Source organism: Tyto alba, unplaced genomic scaffold (genome assembly GCF_018691265.1).
Source record: "Tyto alba isolate M040663 unplaced genomic scaffold, T.alba_DEE_v4.0 Super-Scaffold_20000042, whole genome shotgun sequence".
Lineage (NCBI taxonomy): Eukaryota > Metazoa > Chordata > Aves > Strigiformes > Tytonidae > Tyto > Tyto alba.
In genome coordinates, this window is record NW_024881293.1 from 6,448,449 (window position 1) to 6,471,165 (window position 22,717).

General features: G+C 42.0%; 1 protein-coding gene across 3 annotated transcripts in view; it reads right to left on the reverse strand.

The window, feature by feature from the left end:
• DVL1 (dishevelled segment polarity protein 1) overlaps nt 1-22,717 on the reverse strand; it is a 105,723-nt gene that overhangs the window by 56,111 nt on the left and 26,895 nt on the right. For all 3 annotated transcript variants that reach the window (XM_042794488.1, XM_033007578.2, XM_042794490.1), the window contains exon 2: nt 10,878-10,947. In XM_042794488.1, coding sequence (XP_042650422.1) covers nt 10,878-10,947 — 70 coding nt within the window. The remainder of the gene's footprint in view (nt 1-10,877; nt 10,948-22,717) is intronic.

Below are 22,717 nucleotides of genomic sequence, written 5' to 3' on the forward strand. Positions count from 1 at the left end.
AGGCCTGCAAAAGCCTATCAGGAACATGATGTTTATTTTTGTAATGAGAAATTGTCTATGCCGGGTAGATTAGGCTTCCCCCTCTTTTCCTCCTGAAAACTACAGTACATTTGTTTGGGGTTTGCTCCAACCATGGACCACAGATACTCAGAGAACACAGGATCAAGCTTATATAGCCTGGAAATTGGAACCTGTTAATAAGCTAAAAGGAACAACTTGAAGAAATCTGTGGCTGCCAGGTAAAGGGTGACCTTCTTCAGTGTTCAGAGCCAGAAAGATGCAGACTGAGTTTCAAAATAAAATTGCTAATTCTGTGATTTTATCATCTGCCACCTTCTGTCATTTAAAGAAGATATTGTATCTTCATGAAATACAGTATCTCAGATTAGTCCCAGATTCTGTTAAGATATTGTATCTTCATGAAATACAGTATCTCAGATTAGTCCCAGATTCTGTTAAGTATCTCAGGTGTTTGTTTATGGCACAGTTCAGCAGGCTAGCTGTAAAACAAATTCAGTTTCACTGTCTGACACTTAGCACCAAGTTCTCTTTAAACACAGGATTACCTGCCTCTTGGAAAACACGTGGAGTAAGAATGGGAGGGGAAAAAAAGGATCTGCAATCCTATAATCCTATTTCCATGTCTCACTCTTCCAGATTTTTTCAGCAGGCTGGTGTCTTTCTCTGAGAGCTTACACATTTCTCACCCCAGCTAAAGACAGGTACCAGTGTACATCAGAGCAATGCAGAGACCCGAGTAGAGTGTACCGATGTTTCTGCAAATGATAGCAACTATTTCTGCCACATGACTGAGGAAGTAAGATTTCCTTCCAGGCCTTTCCTCCGCCTGGTGCTGATCGCAGTTAGAAATATGACAGCATCTTTCAATTCAAACCTGGATTAAATCTAACTTGAGGATTTTTGTGTGTATCAGACCAGAACCACCCAATATTAATTAGCAAAGAGAATCCCATAAGACTGTAGAGCCTTGAAGCTTCCTTACTCAGCATATTCTTTTACTTTTTCTTCATGTTAACCTGTTTGCTTTTTCCCCATCTCTTTCTCATAGAGATCCTAGCACTCCAGCACCAGCCACCCTTTAAAGGAATTTTGTTCTCCCATACAAGGACTCTGATCATAAAATCATAGAATCACAGAATGGGTTGGGTTGGAAGGGACCACGTAGTTCCAACCCCCTGCCCCGGGCAGGGACCCCTTCCCCCAGCCCAGGGGGCTCCCAGCCCCGTCCAACCTGGCCTTGAACCCTTCCAGGGAGGGGGCAGCCACAGCTGCTCTGGGCACCCTGGGCCAGCGCCTCACCCCACACACAGGGAACAATTTCTGCCTTAGATCTAACCTAAATCTCCCCTCTTTCAGTTTAAACCTGTCACTCCTCGTCCTACCCCCACCCCCTGATCCAGAGTCCCCCCCCACCTTTCCTGTCCCCCCTTTAAGCCCTGGGAGGCCGCTCGAAGGTCTCCCCGGAACCTTCTCTTCTCCAGGCTGAACCCCCCCAACTCTCTCAGCCCGGCCTCCCAGGGGAGCTGCTCCAGCCCCCCCAGCATCTTCGTGGCCTCCTCTGGCCCCGCTCGAGCAGCTCCTGTGTCCTTCTGCTGTTGGGGGCCCCCGAGCTGGCCCCAGCACTGCAGGGGGGTCTCCCCAGAGCGGAGCAGAGGGGGAGAATCCCCTCCCTGGCCCTGCTGCCCCCCCTGCTCTGGCTGCAGCCCAGGGCACGGGTGGGTTCTGGGCTGCGAGCGCACGGTGCTGGCTCACGGGCAGTTTTCCCCCCACCAGCACCCCCAGTCCCTCTCCTTGGGGCTGCTCTCCAGCCGCTCCTCGCCCAGCCTGGGTTTGTGCTGGGGATTGCCCCGGCCCCTGGGCAGGGCCTTGCCCTTGGCCTTGTTGCACTCCATGAGGTTTGCCCGGGCCCCCCTCTCCAGCCTGCCCAGGTCCCTCGGGATGGCATCCCTGCCCTCCCGCGTGTCCCCGCACCACAAAGCTCGGGGTCGTGGGTGAACTTGCTGAGGGTGCATCGATCCCACTGTCCGTGTCACCAACAAAGGTGTTAAACAGCGCCGGGCCCAGCCCCGGCCCCTGAGGAACGGCGCTCGTCACTGCTCTGCCCTTGGCCATCGAGCCGTTGACCACAACTCTTTGAGTGTGACCATCCAGCCAATTCCTTCACCGAGTGTCCATCCATCAGATCCACGACTCTCCAATTTACAGACCAGGGTGTTGTGTGGAACAGCGTCAGATGCTTTGCACAAGCCCAGGCAGGTGAAGTCTGTTGCTCTTCTCTTACCCACCAGCGCTGTAACCCCATTGTAGAAGGGCACCAAATACATCAGGCACGATTTGACCTTGGTGAAGCCACGTTGGCCATCACCAATCACCTCATTTTCCATGTGCCCTAGCAGAGTTTCCAGGACGATCCACTCCATGATCTTGCTGGGCACAGAGGTGAGACTGACTGGCCCATGGTTCCCTGGGTATTCCTTTTTTCTTCTTTTTAAAAATTGGGGTTATATTTCCCCTTCTCCAGTCAGCAGGGACTTTATCAGACTGCCACGGATCCTTCCCCAATAAGGTACCTTAAAGCTGAGGAACACTTTCAGTGATGCCACCTCCCTTATAAATAAGCTCTAAACATTACGGAAGATGATACAATATTTCTTAATATTGTCTTCACTTTGGGTCAGATTTCATGCAAAGCTCTATTTTTTTCCTCTGTGATAATTCAGTCTATCAGCAGATGAATGAGAATATATGTATCTGTGAAGAGAAGAAGCAGGTCCTGAAATCAGTCATTTTACATATAAGAAATCAAGAAGAATCTGCTTGTGGGGATTTTCATTCACTGCCTCAGTTCTGTGCCGAAAGGCAACAATGAACTTTGCCAAAGATCATTTAACAATCCCGAAGCTCCTGTGTTGCCTTGTATGGTAGAAGACTAAATGGTTCTACTCAACAATTTTAATTGCAATCGCAAATACAGTGTCCAAAAAGCTTATGTACAAACAGGACAAGTATTATCTGTTGGCACCCTGATAATAGGGGAAAAAAAGAACAAAAAAAAGACTCACACAAGGCTATGACATCACTGCCAGCCAATAGGAAATAGTGCACATTCCCCACAGCCAGTCAGGGAATTGTTCCCAGATGTTGCAAACCTCTTCCTAAAAAACACAGATAACAGCCAACCGACTTTGTGCAAACTGCTGGCGGAGGCCACTCGGCTGGCTCCAATCTGGCAGCAACCACAAGCCAATTCTTTCCACGTTCCCAGCTTCCACTGGGAGGCTGTCCCTGGACCGTGCAAAGAGAACAGAAAAACATTTTAAGCTTTTGCAAAAAGCCTGAAGGTAAGGTATTCTCTTCCCTACAAGCTATTTTTCCACATGTGTTAGCAGAGCAAGCATGTGTCAGCTATTTCTTGCAGAAGGTGTGTTTGTGTAAATGCATTTACAGTAATAACTAGTAGATTAAGAACTCTGCCATACAATTAGTGTTAGTCTCTATACTGTTGAAAATCCTAAAAGGTCAGACACTGAAAAGGAATCCTGTAAGTAGTAGCCCTCTGTCCCAAATTATTTAGTCTTTAAAAAAAAAAAAAAAACAACACCCCCCCACACACAAAACCAAACCAAACAAACAAAAAACCAAACAAAAAAAATAAAACAACAACAACAACAAAAATGAAAACACCACCCTGAAATCAAAAGGACAAGATCTAAGATGCAGAGGAGAAAAACAAGCAGGGCACAGAAGGGGTGGGGAGGAGTTTTAAATAGCTAATTAGGAGCAGTGTTTCTAATTCAATACTAATCTAGCTGTATGTTGAGTTCTCAGGGCAGCAAAAGTAAGTAACAACTAAAGACTTGCAGATCCTCCCTTGAACATTTTCCCTTATGGAAATCAGTCCTGCATATGACACCAAGATCAAAGTTCCTACCTACGACTAACAGAAGGATTCAAATGTTACTATAAAAGGTGAAAATCTCAAATTTCTAGATGTCAGTCATCTTGTAAACTTCAAAGTAGCCACAGTATCAGGCAGGAGAGGACTTGTGGGGGAAGATACAGCTAAACTATATCGTGTGCACTTAATGTTCCAACTTTAAATATGTTGTCTCAATACAAAGTACACACCTATACATTGCAGTAATTTATAGTGAGGACAACAATTATCACAGATGCTTTTGTGGAAGTAATCCCAAACCGTCTGTTACCAGCTGATGCACATTTTATAACAGGGGAGACAAAGAAAGCTCGGGCTCATTACGTTAAAAACTAGACAAGGAAACAGCCCTGCCCAAAACACATTTTTTCCAAAAGGTAAAAACTAACTTTGCTAGCCCTGAAAGATATGTATGCAATTATCTGTTAAATTCCAGTGAACAGGATATTAAAGGGTTCAAAACTGTGAACAATTAACTTACAGTAAGATTTACATAAAACTCCTCCAGTAATTAGCAGCAAATAGAGGCAGATAAGCACTGCAATTTTATGGGTGTTAGTGTGGAAAAAGTAATTTGCAATTCGTAATGTGGGTCAGACACAGATGTTTCAGCTGATTGTTCAGCAGATTGAACAGAAGCCCTTGTCAACATCATCTGCAAAAGGTGCACTCTATGATCTCTGAGGAAAGAGCTATGAACTGAATCCAAACTAGTGGGATATGCATATACATTTAGAAAGAAGCTGATGGGTGGGAAGGGAGGAAAGACTCTTTTGAAGCAATATATCTATCCATACTACCTGCAACAGTCTCTCCCTCAGCTGAAGGAGATAGGTTTATAACACATTATGTCATCTGCTGCTGAGCAGCGGAGTCTGTGAAGAGCCTATGCTGGCACAGCACTCACAAAAGGCTCTACAGTACCAATTCTCTGAAATGATTCATTTAAGCCACACATCTAAATTTTGCTTTTAGATCTTTGCAATAGCACCATTCTCACTATTAGAGACTTGGCAACTGACTCAGACCTAACTGATTCTTGTGTGGTAAGTTCCCGGGTTGGTATTAAGAAGAAAAACTATTTCACTACTTATCATCTAACTAATGTTATTTCACCTAAGGAAGAAAGGCAAATTAAACTCATTCTTCTCCCAAAGAAAAGATATAAGAAATGAAGGAGGGATTGTGTTCTGCCCTAGGAAAACCAAATTTGTCTTTAGATTGTCTATTAAAGGTAGATGGGAAACTGCCTTAGTCCTATCATTGAAGAGCATGATGCAAGTATCAGAGAAGCTAGAGAAAAAGCAGTAAATCCATTCAGCGAACAGTTGACATTGCAATGGACCTCTGGAGACTGTCTAGTGCAACCACCCTGCTCAGCACAGGGTCAGCAAGAACAAACTGCTAAGGACCTTGTTCAGTCAGGTTTGAGGTATCTCCAAGCATGAAGACAGCACATCTCTGGGCAAGCTGTGGTTTGCCACCCTCAGAGTAAAAAAGGGTTGTTTATGCTTGAATGGAATTTCCTTTATTTTAACTTGTGCCTACTGTCTCTTGTCCTAACCCTAGTGCTGTTAAGACTAGCTCCATTTGCTTTACTCCCCACATCAGGTTTTGATAAGATCTCCTCATGTCTTCTCTTCTTGAGGTTAAACAGTCCCAACTCTGCTCGTCCCAGCTCTCCTTGTATACAAGATGCTCTTGTCCCTTAACCATCTTCGAGGCCCTTTTCTAGACTTGTTCCAGGGTGTCCAGGTCTCCTGGACGCTGCACTTCAGGTGGGTCCTCACTAGTGCTGACTAGAGGGGAAGGATCACCTCTGCCACAATGCTGGCAATGCCCCTCCCGATGCAGTGCGGGATGCTGCCCACCTTCGTTCCTGCAAAGGCCCATTGCTGGCTCACAGTCAACTTGCTGTCCACCATCAAAGGTTCAGGAAAATAAAATGTTCCGTTCTTTAAAAAGCTACCTTCAACTTAAACTTGTCTGTACACTCCTTTTTAAAAACTGGCAAGAAGGAAGATTTTAAGATGAAGTAATCAGACTATGAGAGATATCTGCTGCCAGTTGCAGAAGACTTTCTACATGACCTTGAAGGAGAAGAAAAAACCCACATAAACTTCTGTGTCTCAGTTCCCACCCATAATAAGGAAGAAGCAAATACAAAGAAAATACAACATTTAGGTGCCTGGATCAGCAACCATGTCTCCCACCATGCCCGTGCAGATTGCACGGCACGAGGAGAAAGACAAGAGTGGACACACTGGTCTTGGTTGCAGCCTCCAAGCAAAACTGTAATGTAAAAAATAGGAATGGGTGGGAAGATCTGAAACAAGGTACAAATTCTTGGAGCAAGGATTCTGTATTCTTCTACGTTTGGAAAGCAGCCAGCAACTTATACTGGAACAGGAGTCACAATAAATTGAATTCATTCTTAAAATGCATTTCAGAAATTATAATGTTTCTCTGAAATTAAAAGAGTAACAATCACAGAATTAGAACATTTAACTCTAGTGTGTGTACATATATATATTGTTCTGATCTTACTGTTCTTCATATTCTCCTGTTTATCAGCAGGAAAACAGAAAAGGCATATATTTTCATATTTCATATTATTTAAGAAGCTGGGAAAAGAATTCAGGTCTCAACTTGAGATCAAATGCCCTTGGGTTTTTGGTTGGGAGAGGGAAGGAAGAAGAGGTTAAAGAATTGGGATGTAAGGGGGAATGAAATAATCCACATGCTTATTCATGTGGAATAGTTTGGGGTTGGGGGTTTGTTTTTACTTAAACTCCAAGAATGCTGGCCCTTGTTGGAACAACCTCAGTCATATTTTGCTGCACAAAAGAGCCCGAATACTGTATACATGTTCAGAATGAATCATCAGTGTATTGAATCACCAATGCAAAAGATACATTCTTTAACTAGACCTCATAGATAAAACAAACACTTCCATGCTCCTGAATGTACTGGGAAGAAGAAACCCAATTCAGTGATGCAGAGAGCAATCTGAATATCAGCCTGTTGTCTGAATTAATATTTATCAGTTCAGCAGCATGGGAGAAAGGAGAAAAAAACAGGGAGGAAATGACACTGAGGAGTAAATACAGTGCAAATGTTACATACTGAGAAGGAGAAAAGGGGTTCTCAGGATTAATTTGCTCTCCTGATAAGAGCTACTATTTATTTCTAACCCCTTTGCTTTTAAAACAGACACTGCTCTCACGTTATGGCAACAAAAATGACATTTTCATAGCCTTTTTTTATCTGAAGCTTTCAGGATGCTCTCTTCAACTTCTCAATTACACAAGAAATCCCTTTTTGTACAATCTATTCCCATACTGTTAGAACACCATAATATAGCCCACAGTAATCCCTGGACTGAAGACAAAAACAGCACCACCAACATTCGTAGCTCAAGTGCATCCTGAAAGTAGCATATTCAGCAGCAGTGAGCCCTTCAGCCATCTCCAGCCCTTCAAAGAAAAAAGAACTTCATACCACACCAGTGGCCATTAGCACGTATGTTCAGCCATGACTTAGAAAACACCATCATATGTTCAGTTCCCACAAAAAAATGGATGAAGGCCAACAACCTCATTAAGACAAAATCTCGTGCTGTCTCCCACAGTATTCTAGGTAGACCATCAGGTCTCAAAGACCTATTTGTTTGTTTAAATATTAATTTTATTCTCTAATGCCAGTGGGTTTATTCTGGAGAACGAATGCTTCTTTTGACAACCAATTTATTCCTCCATGGAACACAACACATGGGGATCTTCCTTCCTTTGTGAAGGCAAGAAGGCAGATCTCTGTTGTGCTCATTTCTTTCCCTTGAGCACTGGCCCAGCAGTGCAGGTTTATATCAGCGTAACTTTGCTTTGAAACACTCATTGATTTTCAAGCCAAGGCATTTAGTTGCCTAATACCCACTGCTGGGTTGAAATACGCGGCTAAATTCTAGAAACAGCTTTGAAAGTCACACTGGTTATTACTCAGGTATTGCTGCCAAGTCAAAAGGTTGGAGCACAAAGGCCAAACACAAGGTATGGAGGTCCTACAAAAAAAAAGTATCTTTTCCTTCTGAATGCATTTCCTAGTGACAAAACAGCTAACTTTTAAGAGAGTACAGACTGAAGGAAGAACATTCTTCCAATTTTTAATACCTTACTTTAATACAGAATCAAGTAAGCGCTTAATATTCTGTACACATTTGGGTGTGTAGGAGGACTAAGGTTAAGTTCATGCATTAGAAAACTATGTGCTTTGCTTGCCTAATACTAAGAACCTGTTGGGACTAAACAGTTGCCAGAGTCTGAGCACCTTAAAATTAAAATCAATCAACAGAGCAGAAAGAAGTGATAATATTGTATGATACAGCTGACCTTAACTCATTTGCCAGCCCTTGCCCTCAAATGATCATCTTCAGCTGCTTAGAACCCAACAGGGGCTGTATCTGACAGACCACAAGGCACCATTACTTAAGAACAATCTCCCGATCAATGATGTTTAAAAGATACATTACACTTTTCTTACGCAACAATAGAATGAGTGCATGCACTCTACTGTGGGCAACAGCATGCAATCAATACTAGATTTGATTTCGAAACCATCTGAGGAACCTGAAGGTGCACAAGTTCATGGGACCTGATATGATGCATCCATGGATCCTGAGGGAACAGGCGGATGAAGTGGCTAAGCCATTATCCATCATATTTGAGAAGCTGTGACAGTCGGTGAGGTTCCTGCTGACTGGGAAAGGGAAAGCATAACCTCCTTTTTAAAAAGGGCAAAAAGGAAGACCCAGGGAACCACAGGCCAGTCAGTCTCACCTCTGTGCCCAGCAAGATCATGAAGCAGATCCTGGATCCATGGCAAGGGGTTTGGAACTAGATCATCTTTAAGGTCCTTTCCCACACAAACCATTATACAATTCTATGATTCTAGTGGAAGCACACATAATCCTGTTTGGAAGAAGCCAGGCTTGGAAACTTTAAGCTACCCAGCACAATTATATGAAAGGCCCAGACAAATTTCCTTATTCTGTGTAACTTCTGTGTAACTATTTTAGGGGTACTGGTTGCAAACATGTATGCAAAACCTTCAACTCCTAAAATCAGCATAGGACTGAAGAAATAGATGGGAAACATGGCAGTTCATTCCAGCTGAGAATCCAAGTAGACCCAGTTGTCCTAACTGTACAGTTGGAAAAAACTCTTGTAAACCTACTTAACTACTACTACTTTCTTGCTTACCTTCATTCTACCAGAAGTAGGAAGACTGCAAACATATATCCGATGCTGAAAGGCTGTCCAACATCTCTAGTTACTTCAGCAGAGTTCTCACATCATGGTATTATGATTTCTAACCCTACTTGTATCAGTTGTTGAAGCCAAGCCCTTAACAAAAGTCATTTCATACTCGAGACAAACCTGAATTCTGGAGGAAACAGACAATTCTCTTTGTCTTCTATTGTGTTTCTGATACCCAAGATGGTAAGGTCAGCTTGAAAGAGTATTAATTAAAATCACAGACTATGTCCCAAACGCTTTTTTTGGTTTAAGCTCCCAAGTACTAGTGCCCTCTTTTCTGCCTAAAGTTGCACAACCATTTTAATCAACATTAACAGTGGTAAACCTCCTATTCCCAGGCAGAGAAATATGTTCATGAAATGACCAAACACCAAATTTATCTCTGGGTTTATCTGTGACCCAAACATAATCTGAAAATGGGAATTACTATATTTCATACAGTAATCCTGGGGAGCAACAGACTTCTATGGCATCTCCACTAAGTAGATCATAACATGGCTAAAGAACTAGGCATGTGGAGAAGCAACCAACTATTAGAGTAACAACACAAACTGTATGCTGCTGTTCAGCACTCAGCTCAGCATGGAGTGCAGGTCACCTGTTCATTAAATGGGAAGCAACCTGAAGGGCTGTGCAACAGTTAGGAGAGAGTAATTAATAACTGTAGTTAGGTGACAAACAAATATTATGGCATACTGGAGAAATAAACATATGAAAAACAGACATGAGAAAGAATAAGGGAGATGTGACCTGCTGAGCAGCACAGTAACAGGGATGAACAGCTGGATCAGTGAATTCTTCCATAACTGGACAAATTACAGCCCAAATTCCTCTGCCCTGCTTATTTTTCTACAGCTATAAATTTTTGTGTCTTTTTACTGAATGCAGGCACAATGTTTAGCTCAGAGATTTAAACCTCATTTAAACCTTCTAGGCACCACCACAATACTGATACATTGAAATTAAAATAACATAACCAAAATCCCCTAGAATATCACGTTTAGCTGGTTTTGAATAAGTTGGTTTGGCTATTTAGTGACAGTATTAAAACTCAATGATTTGGCAGAACTCAGACTATTAACTGTGTAACAGACAAAAGTGTGCTTCTACCCTCCTACTGACAGCAAGCTGCCTGCTACATTTAACCCTATGTTGTGGGACAAATTTTTAATTTTTTTTTTTAAACAATTATTTGAGCTTGGCTCTTATAGGTTTCAACAAGATGTAAGCAAGTATATGTTTTTAGAAGTCTAGCCTTATTTGTGAGGTTTTACAGCATTAATTGAGAGCCCTCCATCAGATTCAGTAAAACTTAGAAGGCAAGGAAGAGAGACAACAGTGGGAAAGAAGATACAACACAACATGTTACTAACTTTAAAGTTTTCATGTTTAAACCACCTTTTTGGCCCTGCACACCCTTGTGGATTTCACTCTAATTTTTAAAATAGATTTCTTAATAACAGGATGTTACAGATATAATGAAAAACGAAACCTTTGCTTCTGTGTAATTTGAGTTCAAGACACTTCCAAAAATCAGGATCCATGTACTAACTACTGTGCCCGCTGTATCAAACACCATATGCATACAGACACATGAGCCAACGTACCCAGGACACCACTCTTCCATTGAAGCAAGGTAGCTTTGCATTGTCATCTGAGATCTCCTCCTTTACCACCCTGGAAAAAAAAAACAAACAAACAAACAATAGGAAAAAAATCAAGAGTTTGAAATTATATCAGATCACAAGGGACAGTGGTTTTCTTAAATGGTCCAGGAAAAATACAAATTTTTACTAAAATGTTGGTATCAGTAAGTCTTCTATGTTTAAAGAATATGTGACTATTAGAATGAAGGGAGCAAGTAAAAATAAAGGGTAGAACCGTACCTCTGCAAACAACCATAACAAATTGGTAGGCGCAATCTCACCTAGAATTTTTTACACCTCACCATAATTTTTAAAGATTTGATGGTGATTAAAATCCTACTGTGCTGTGCCATCTCTGTGGCAGAGATCACAAGTTGAGGCTACTATGTCAGCAAAGAAAAGACTATGACCTCAATTTCCAAGACTGGATTTGGAGCCCAGACACAGCACCTTCCCCCCAAGGCATTGTGGTCAAGCTTCATACTGAACCCTCATCTCCTGTATGTCAGATAAGCATCTCAAGCTTCATTAACTCAAGCTCTCTTCCCACTCTCGCTAGCCACACACCCCTCTTGCTCCCTGTTTCAAACTGGTTAGCAAGGCTGAGGGCTGGCCCCTGTCAGGGGAAGCGCTGACACGGCCACATACTGAGGTGCAGCTCCGGCTTCAAGTCCCCCCCACTTAGCCATTCCTTTTTAAACAGATGCCGTGCCAATAGAGCATTCAGCTAGGAGCCGTTCTGAAGGCTTCAAGCCCTTATAATTAAGGAGAATAAAATGAGCAATTTGTTTTACTAGCATAAGGGTTTTCATAAGGTTTTCAATTCTGAAGACACTGTGACTCAGTATCTCAGAATCGGCATTTGTTTCAGCAGTTTAAGATTGGTCATAGCCAAATATAAATGACACAACTATTGAGAAAACAGAAATGTTCCCATTTCATTAGACTTAATTCCAAGCTTCTAATTCAGCAGCAACTGAAGTTACTTCAGATGTTTCTGTTCTTCTAACTAGCACAGCAACCAACACAGCCCCCATTTAACAACCTCATATTCATCAAATTAGCCAGTCATAACCACATACATGTACTTCCAGCAACAAAAAAATATTCTGAATTCTTCAAACAATTTAGTGCTCACTCATCCTCTTAGAAAATAATCACATTTTAAGTCAGCAAGATCTTTATCAGGTCTGCTGAAGGCCAGGTAAGCCTCCAGTTCTCGTGTAACTCCTGGACCAAGTAGCCTGCACAGCTGAGCGGACTCTAGACGGCCTCTCTCAATCCCATCCAGGATCTGGAAACAAGGGCACTGTTGACTACACCAGAGTCTCTTCCTTTAGATTCATCCAGATGAAAAGAGCAGGTTCAAAACCAACTAGTGGTTCAGTACTACCGGGAGTAATTAGTTACTCCCTTGAAGCACTCTTCACAACAAGCCCCCAGTGAGCAGCTTCTAACTCTACAAACCAATTACAAATGTCATCTTTCAGCAAGGCACTTTAAACTGTATTTTTTAGGACTGCTTTAAGCTGGAGAGTTTCAATTTAAAGCAGCAAAGATTAAGAAAACCCTGCATTTGCATCAGCTTCCTTAGCAAACCTCCCTCATTTATACAAGGCCACGGTCACTCAGACAGCATTTTTTGTCTTTAGAGAAGAAATAGACATTGCTGGTGGCTTCTGAAGAGACCGTCAAATGAGAAATTTTAAAAGAATCACCGTTTCAGAAACCAGCCTGAGTGGTGCCTCAGTTTCAACACGTGCTTTATTACTTAATTTTAAATCAGAACCATTGAACTCTGCTAATTCTGAAAACCTGACTATAGGATTTGGTAAAGCAGCTGAGCTGCTTCATTGTTACAGTTCAGTAGTTCCTGTGTAAAATGAAGCACTTCTGAATCAGTGCTGTGATGGATTCTCTCTTGTTGATGATGACCCACAAGACAGGACAGAAATGGTCCCCGCTATCTATTACAACACTTTGGTCTGGTTATCTCTAGTAAGGAGATACACATGAAATGCAGAGCAGTTATCTCCCCAGTTGGTTTCTCTGATTAAGAGTAAGAATGACATCACTCTTCAAAACAGGAGCCCACAGAGTCACCATTATAAAGGACTCTCATCTCCTCACTTCCCCAATAGGACATGAATGACTGCTGCCTAGAGAGTAGACCTTAAGGACAAGCTTCCTTTCGAGCCTTTTTTTTTTTTTTTTAATCTGCATATTGGAGCACACACTAAGCCCAGCATCTGGCAGAAGCAAGGCAGCCCCAGGCCCAGCAGCACCGAGAATCTCAGACTATACCACACATCTTATATAGCAATTATTGAAACCTGAAGCCCTGCACAAACATCTCTTCAAATGCTACTGCTGCCTTTCTTGTAGCAAGATTCTTGTGGATTCTTCTAATCCTAGAAGCAAAGGCTCAAATAGGGCTGAAATGCAAGCATTCAAATGCAGGACTTGTCAAATTCCTGTTTCAGGCAGCCTCATGTACAGAAGTACTCCCACACAACACAGCTTGCTTGCAAGACGTTTCAACCCATTTTAGTCTCTTATTTCAAGAAAGAAGTAGTCCAGGACAGAGTTTACCTTAATTCACTTAATCCCTAGTACTCTATTTATCAGAGTTAGAGGAATAGCATCAACGTTCACATGCCAGTGGCTTCCTTTAAATGCAGAGCTCTCCTATTTCTGCCTAGACCCAAATAAACTAAAGCTGTAAGACAGCCGAGACCAACAGAGTATTTCTACTGAGTCCTGGGAGTCACTTGTCCAAGAAAGGGTTTGTTTCATGATTCTGAAGAGCCAGGGATATTCACAAAGGTGGGTGTCCAGGTCAGGGAGAATTGGCTGGGGTTTTTCTTTGGTTTTTATTTTTTTTAACATACAGCTTGAAGGAACTGAGCTAACTAACAGAAAGTCACTCAGCTGCAAAAACACCAGGTTTGGTCCTAAATGTAAGGATTTATTACTACATATGGATGTGAATACTCAAGACATCCGTTTTGTTACCAAAGGGGTCCAACCAAAATTGGGAACCTTTTGAACAAGTCACTATACAAACACACAGGAAAGCTCTTCAGAGTGGGGACTGTCTAAATAGGGGCAGAGGGAGATAGGATGGTACGTTTATACCAAATCAAACAGTATATTTGTAGCAGAAGTAGATTTCTGGCCTCAAGTCCCTACACAGGAGAACAGAGACAATTTGGTTTTGACAATCTCTAAGCTTCAAAAAAGCCAACCTGAAGTCCAGTCAAATTCAATAAATATCTGTGGTTCCACAACCACATTTTCCTTTATTTATGTTTTCATCTTTCTTGTTGCTGTGTAAAAAAACAAAAAACAAAAAACAAAAAAAAAAACAAAACAAACAAAACAAACAAACAAACAAACAAACAAAAACCCAACACAATAGCCACAAAGCAACTGACTACACATGAAACAGTATCACACTATGAGGGGAAAAAAATGGTTAGGAAGGAGAAGAGAGGAGAGGAGAACAAAAGAACAAATGGACAATGAGTTTCTTTTCATCATACTTTTGGAAAATTAGGAATAAATAACACCACCACTATTACCTACATTTTCACATTTTAATACATTTTTTTAAAGAAGGAGTGAGCATTCTCTTCTTTCTCCACATTTATTTGCACTGTCAATGGCTAGCAGTACATTAGGCAATCTTTACCCCTTCCCTATGATTGGAAAGAAAAAAAATTTAAAATATTCATTTAACTCCTGATGCATTTGTCCTCCCTTCACCTTTCAGCAATAGGAAACATCTCATGATTTCATTATTATTTTCAGTCATTTATACCCAGACTCTAAAGAGACAACTCCATTGAAATCAACAGATCCTCAGTGCTTTAAAAACCTTTGACAATTCAATGAAGCTCTCAGACCTGTAATTCTGGAGCTGCAAACTCTGTGTGCAGTCAGAAGATTTCAACATTTGCATGGATCTCCAGCCCCAATGGCCTGACACAAATTCAGACATTATCTTTTGTATTTCAGAGAGTCCTGGAGAGAACACTCAGCAAAGATCCAATTGCAGAATCAGCAAATAAAGGTGCTGCAATAATTTTATCTTGACAGCTGCATGTTTTAAATGACAGTATCTTCCCCCCCAAAAGGAAATGCCACTTACTGCATCCCAGGAATCACATGCACAAGTTCTGCACCAAGATCTAAGATTCAGGTAAAAGTCAAGCACTAAAAACATACAGATTGTGAGGTTCTCTCCAGCAAAAAGGCTTGGGGGTCTTTCTAAAATTGACACATACAGTGACAGTCAAGATATCCCTGCAATACTGCACCGACTGGTTCAGTTGTGATCGTGACGGAAAACTTGCACACTGAAGTCACCACTTACAAAACAACACTCTCGATCACAGCATTAGCCTTCTGCTGCAGCTAAAGGGAACAACTTCCAGATCTGTTGCAACTTGAACTACTAAATATAGCCTTGAGCTATGAGGCAAGAGAATAACAGACTGTAATTCCCAGCTTGCTTTGGGTAGAAATCAACAGCGCCAAGAACATCAAAGCCAGCAGCAGCCACTAATTTAAAATATCACTGTTTTACAAATCATTATTTGTAGTGAGAGGCAGTTCCTTTCAATTCTCAGGAAGGAGAAGCAATGGCAAGAAAGGGATATGAACGGTTGCAGCCACATGCTTCAGTCTGAGGACAACTTTGTATTCAAAAGGACGTCTTTTGCTCTACTAGAACTTAGAAGCAAGGGCAGAGGGAGATCCATGCTGTTGTCTGCTTTTGGAACACACACGGTCCATCAGGAACTAATATACGCAACAGCTTGAGGCCAGGGTAGATAAGGCCCTAAGTAATGGGTTCACAACCTAGATCCAAACCAAGCTAGCATGGAAAGGAAGAAGATGTGATGCATTTGATTTGCCAGAGACCTCCTGCTGAGGTGAAGAAAAGTCTGTTGGTACTGGATGTGGTCCACTGTGGAGATACATCAGTGCTCTCAAACACAATTTTTAACGGACTTACTGTTTCGTAATAAGAACAAAGACCATCTGATAGCAAGAAACACATTCCCTGCTCTCACAGACTTCAAGCTTCCCTTCAGAAGAGGGGATATTTGTTTCCTAGGTCACATCCTGTCTCCTGGCAACACTGTGCCTCTGTAATTGCTGGCAAGGTTGGAACGCATGCAGTCTCTATTCCAGCACACACAATCTTCCGCTTAACCCAGGTTATGAGCCACTCCAGGTCAGAGAGAAGAGAGCAAATAAACACCTACTCACAAAGCCATTTACAAACCTACCACTTAACGAACACCAAATGGTAACAGAACAAACCAGTCAATTCCAGGTAACCTGGGTCACAGTACCTCCCAGAAGCAGGTCTACCCCGTATTGCCTCGCTGTGTTCCAGCTGTACACAATTCTCCTTTGCAAAGGGGAGGGAAGGGACAGTCTGCCAGCACACCAACAATTTAACTACAGAATTTTCTTCAGTGTTCAGAGACTTGTAATATTTTCCTCTTCACCGTACTCCAGAAAAATCCAGATGCACAAGATATTAGATCCTTTAGTTCACCCTTCAAATGCATCTACCAGGTAAAAGAATGATAAAAGAAGAACACGGGGAACAACTCACCCAAAGTCACACAGTACATCAGTGACAAATCATGAAAAAGACCCCACGCTCTTGAATACCCCCAAGCTGCTCTGCATTGTCAGCAAGTTCCCCACTATTCAATCTCACATCAATATGATCTTCACTTAGAAAGAGTATGTGCAAAAAAGGGTGTGGATGTGCGGGGAAGGGGAGGGGAGAATAGTTCTCAGAAGCTCACATCCTCTGCTTTATTTGACTTAGAGGAGATTTAAGAACTAATTACTACACGAAACAATCACTGCTGGTAACAGCCCCTCCTTCCTCTTGCTTCCTGGAATTGTGTCTGGATCCTCTGACTTTGCTACCGCCCTATTCTGCACAAATAGGTATTTGTGCATTTACCCAAACCAGTCTTGATCGCCTCTCACCTGTTTCTATCATAGGTTTGCACTCCCGGTTACCCTCCCAGTATCCTGACTTCTTGTTTTCCTCCAGAGAGGATTTTAGCCCAAAGACCAAGGGTTGTTTAGGGTTACCCTCACTCTCATCCCTCTCCAAACTGTTTGGTGCCTCAGAATATGTGCTGACTCCATATTAAGAATACCAAGTGAACCCCACAAACCTCTAATGACTCTCTGATTCATAAGCATTTAGGCAATTGGATATTAAACACTGGGTTTGATAGTGTTGCATACACTTGCATTTTGATTGCATCATGCACACCTGCGAGAGACAATCTCCAGAATTAGCTAGATGATTTTTTGTTTCTACTCAGAAAAATTAGGTTAAGAAGGAAATTCTCCTTTGCTTGATTCACCAGTTGCAGGCCCAATCCTCCAAGGCCACACAGAGGGGAAATGCAGGTTGAGTATGGCCCCTACAGATTCATTCTGAATTAATGTGTACTATGCCACAAAGTGCACATCCTAATATACTTTATCACCAGATTAATCCCATTCTGTCACTGTGATCATAATCAAGTCTTAACTCTTTCTTATTCTCCTTTACTGCTGGGAGAAAGGGGAGAGAAGCTTCATTCATTACTTTTTATATCTTGTTTGGAGATCCTTAGAGAGAAGGCAAAGTAATTAAGCCATTTGTTCTATACATATCTTCAAAAACTCCTGTCACCACAAAGGCTGGTGAGAGATCATTCAGATGTCAGTTTTGATTCACAGAATCATGTAGGTTGGAAGAAAAATCCAGGGGTCATCTAGTCCACCGTCCTGTTCCCATCAGGTTTAGGTTGCTCAGGGACTTGTCCAGTCAAGTTTCGATTATCTCCAAGGACAGAGGTTCCACAGCCTCTTTGTGCAACTTGATTATACTTATGAAGCAGCAGTTTTCCAAAGAGCTGTTGAAATCAGTAAAACCGTAAGTAATCATAAATCCACATCTATAATGATTTAACACTAAGGGAAGCTATCTGTAAGATTTTACTAACTGCTTCTGCAACTTTTGCTTTGGAAGCTCCCAACTTCTAATGTGGTTTAACAGATATTTGCACATTGGAGTAGCAGTCAGAACTGCAGCAGTGTTACACATCTCTGATGCTAGCTAGCTGCTTCATAGAAACTCTCTGACTTCACTAGCCATAAAAAAATATTTCTAAAGCTCTTCAAGAGAAGACCTTTCCGTAGAAGATTCAGACTTGTCCATCTACCCCCTGCATTTTGCCTGGCAGTATCAGGCCAAACTTCCATGAAGAATATGAACATCTCTGAAGATCAGACTTGTTTATTACAACACAAAAGCAATTGACAGAGGACCGCCATTTTTAGGAAAACCTAATTAAAATAAATAAAGACATGTGGTACCTTTAAGGGCAGTTTAAATTGCAGAATGTGCACAGCAAACCCAGCAACAAACAGCTGACATGCACAGAAAGAAAAAAACCTCTCACCCTTCTGATCACATGACATTGCAACTACTCAACTGGAATCCAAGGCTGCAGCTCTAAAAATAGTCTCTCTGAAGTTGATTAACATTTCAGTTTGAATCTTTAATGCAGAATTAAAACTTTAGGCCTTTTGTAGCTGAGGTCGCAACACAAAGAGCCTTTAGCCAGCTTTCCAACTCTGAGAAATTAATGAAAATAAAGCCAGCCACTGAATTTGCAGGTGAGGCTTGGCCAGGATATAATGTTTATTCTGGAAACAAGACAGAGGAGAGGAGAAGAGAAATCTTTTTGCCAAGCAGATAAACACCATAATGCAGTGCAGCACAGAAGGGCTCTGCTCACACAAAAGATCCGCAGCCGCCTGTGCTGCATGAAAGCCTTAGATCTTGTCTGCACCCCACTGAGCTAGTGAGCAGCAAACGGTGGTGCCGTGTTCTGAGGCAGACCTACAGTGCTTCTCTAGGGAAGGCTCATGCCAATCACTCCTCAAAAAAACACTGAGCCAGAGTGGAACCAGCGTTCTCCTTTTTAGGTTGTTATTCATAAACAACACTGGCAATGCTCTGCCTTTCCATATATGCACTTTTGTATGCCAAGTCCTACATAAATTTGTCAAAAATGAATACGAACATGCTACCCACAGTTATGATATGACACACCCAACTGTGGAACAAAACCCTCTTCAAACAAAGATATCTAGCTTCAATGCATGCGAGAGCTCTCTTAACAAAACAGCTGAGCCTCAGCTTCACAAGTTCAACATCTTTTCTGCATAAAGCCATTTACTAAAGTCAGCTCTTGTGACAGTGCTCCCCAGCTTGAGGTTAATCTCCTGTCCTTCCACCACACACATTATCTCTGTCTTATAAACTCTATAGGAGCTGTAGCAAGAAACTGTGTGCAATGGGTGTCAGGGACATTACCCCTTCTTGCACAGATGATAAATGCATTAAGAAACACTCTCTTTTTCCTCATTGATGTAATTAGCTGTTACTCTGTCTCACACTATTCTTAACACTTTTAAAAATCTAAACCCACAGTCTTAGTGATTCTGCCTGCAATTAACAGTGAATGCATTCATGTATTTATATACCAGTTATCCTCTGCCACATCTGATCTTCAACACCACACTAAACACTTTTGCCCACATAACTGCCTCTTCCCTGTTTTCTCCACTCCACCTTTATTCCTGAAGGCACATCGTGTAGTTTGTCATGCCAGCCTTCTTCAACAGTGGGCATAATTTATCACCTTTCAGGAGAACTGCAAGATACTGTAAAAGTTAGGTCCTACACCAGATACTGACCTAAGCTTAAGCACATGAATGAAGTAAGAACTACTGTATTCCCTAGGAGAGAATCAGCCTGAATCTGCCCTTCGATTCAAACATAAAGCTTCACTTTTTACAGCAATAAGTTGGGACTCCAGGACAACTAAATTTGCTCAGGCTCCACTCTGGCACCAACCCACTGTATGACCCTGAGGAGGTCACTTGGCCTATTACACTCCCTCTTACTACAGAAGAATTATGGGACCTTCATGTTTGAAAGTTCCTTGACGGATATTTAAGTTTGACATTCGAGCAGCAGAAAGCCTCATTGCTTGGTTAGAGAAGCCCAGAGTTCTGCTTAAGCAAGATCCCTGAACATGAATCCAAAAAGAACAATGGGAGCATGTGCGGGAGGGAGGAAAGCAGAGTTTACTTGCGTTACAGCTGCCTCGACTGTGAACCAGGGAAATGTTGATCTACAGCAAACCAATTTAGCCATTTGCATCACACTCAAAGCACTTTTAAAAGCCTATCAGTCCTTACCAAGTGCAACAGTCTCACACAGTGACTCATACTAAAAGGTTCCATGTGTTTTGAACCAACTGGTACTTGGGATCCCAGCCCAGATCTGTCTCATCCTTCCATTTCAGTTAAGTGCAGCACAGCCCGACTTGTGCCAGGCTACAGACCCTCGCCAGAACTTCTACCCATTATCTTGAAAGGGTCTCCAAATACAGTGCACTTTGTGAGGAATGGCTTCCAATCAAGTATTTTAACAGTCAGTCATAAATATTTTAAAGAGCAATGGCATATAGGGAATACAATTTGCTTCTCTACTCCTTAATTATCAATATTCCAGTGGCTGTGCAGATGCTCAAGGTGTGAAAATCCCACTAAAATACAAGCATTTATGGCATTATAAGTTGATATCTATAAAAATTAGTCTATTTTGATTTTAGCGTTAATAGCCCCAATTGTGCATAGTGTTATCCTCCACTCCATGATCAGCTAACCTAGCAGAAAAAAGGTTACTCTTAATTATGTGCACAGAGAAGCCAAGCAAATCATTGACTTTTGGAGTCCTAAGACCTTATTACCATTTGTTTTCATCAAAACCATCTACTCTCTTAAAATAGAATTGGCCAAACTGTCCATAACAAGTAAAGCATTTTAGCCACACTGTCTTCTGTCTTTTCTATTATTTCCCTTTGTCCTCTATACACTCCCCATGTTATTTAGTAAATTATTTATGTGACTATATTACAATCTCACAGGTGTTAATGAATCTATTCTTGCAACTGTCCCAAGGGACAGACATATATTATCATCTCTGCCATGAAAAGGGAGTCACAATACGAAGGGACAGGTCAGCATAATTATGACCCGAACCCAGATTTCCAGGTCCCAGTCCAATGTCTTAGTTACAAAACAATAAATATTAACAAGCCCCCATAAAATTAAATAGTTCTTAACCTAGGAAAAACACTGTAAAAGAGAAGCTACTGCCAGCAGCAAGTTGGTTGTGGAATGTCCATTGGAAACAGCTGGCTCTGATTTTGCTTTCCCCAGGGTGCAATTATCTTCAAAACTCCAGAGCAGGACACTCTCAAAATAGCACTTAGTGATGACATTCACACAAAGTCAAGGCAGAGATGCAGCCAGTTGAAAACCTAAGCCTCTGCAGGCTGAAGACAGGTCATGACCTTGCACACGGAGAGCTACATACCAATTCATTGAGATGTTGCGGTTTCTAATACAGAGTCCAAGTGCCATTCTCCAAGGCAGTTCTGAAGCCGAGAATTGAAAGGCAAGGTTCATGCCGCCTTTAGCTGATCATCAACAGCTCCCAGCCCTGCTGACAAACAGCAAGAGAGGCTGCAGAAACTGTAACTTTACTGGCCACTCCACCTATCATATACTATCAATAAAATCTCTGGTTTTCTGCAAAGGGAAGACTGATTTTGGTAATATAGCCTCCCTCAGCACAAATCGACTCTAATAGTATGTCCTTTTAGCCATGCTTCCAGTCCTTTTGAAGTTACTTGGGAAGCATTAAGAGCTCCGTGAATGCCCAAGATTTCACATCATTCCTAAGGATGTTTTGGGATAACATAACTTTAATTCATCAACATGCAAAAAGCATCACTTTGCAGCCACTGTTCCTGAACCTCCAGCCAGAAGTGTGGATGCATCAGCTTACGCCTGAAATTCATCTGCTCAATATCAAAATGGACAAAGAAGCATTTCAAGGTACTAAATCCAAGTTAGTTTTAACAGTTAGCTCAAGCAGTGACAACAGTAGTACTGTAGTTACACAAGCTTCATTACAGTCCACAGATTACACGAGGACTCTGGTACTTCCTCCGGCTGCCAGACCACACTTAAGCCCATGCTGCCACAAATTATTTCAAGGTCTTCCCACACTAACAGGATTCAAATCAAGACAGATACACTCTTTGCTAGCACACATCCAAAAGGACACACAGACAGCCCCTCATCCCGTGCCTCGTACCTATAGAAAACTCTTCTCTAACAGTCAGGCAGAAAGGGCAGTCTGAACACGCAGACGGATGAGGGAGGGCAGGAGACATGACTTACAGCCAGATGGAGCAGCACAGCTCTGTCCCTGCTGCTGACTGATTTCAGTAGCTGAATTGAGGGCCAGTTACCGGGTCACTCCAAGGAATCACTGCACCCAGTGCCAGTAGCTGCTGAGGTTATAAAAGTGTGTAACTCAAGCAGACGCTGAGTAAAAGACATCTGACAAGTTGAATAGCAGAAAGGACCTGGGTGGAAAGGTAACAATTTCAGAATAAGGATGGAATTACAGGACAATGCACCTGCACATCCAGTAGAAAAAGTCCAACAAACTTGCCTCGCGGCACTTGTGGGTCTGATACAATGGGGTTTCTAGCAAATGACATCCCCAAATTCCCAACACTAACTTTTGAAGGTGGAATTCACTCCTGAGTCAAACACAAGCACAAAGACCACGTTCCACCTGACTCAGTCTTAAATGACGTATCAGCTTCAGC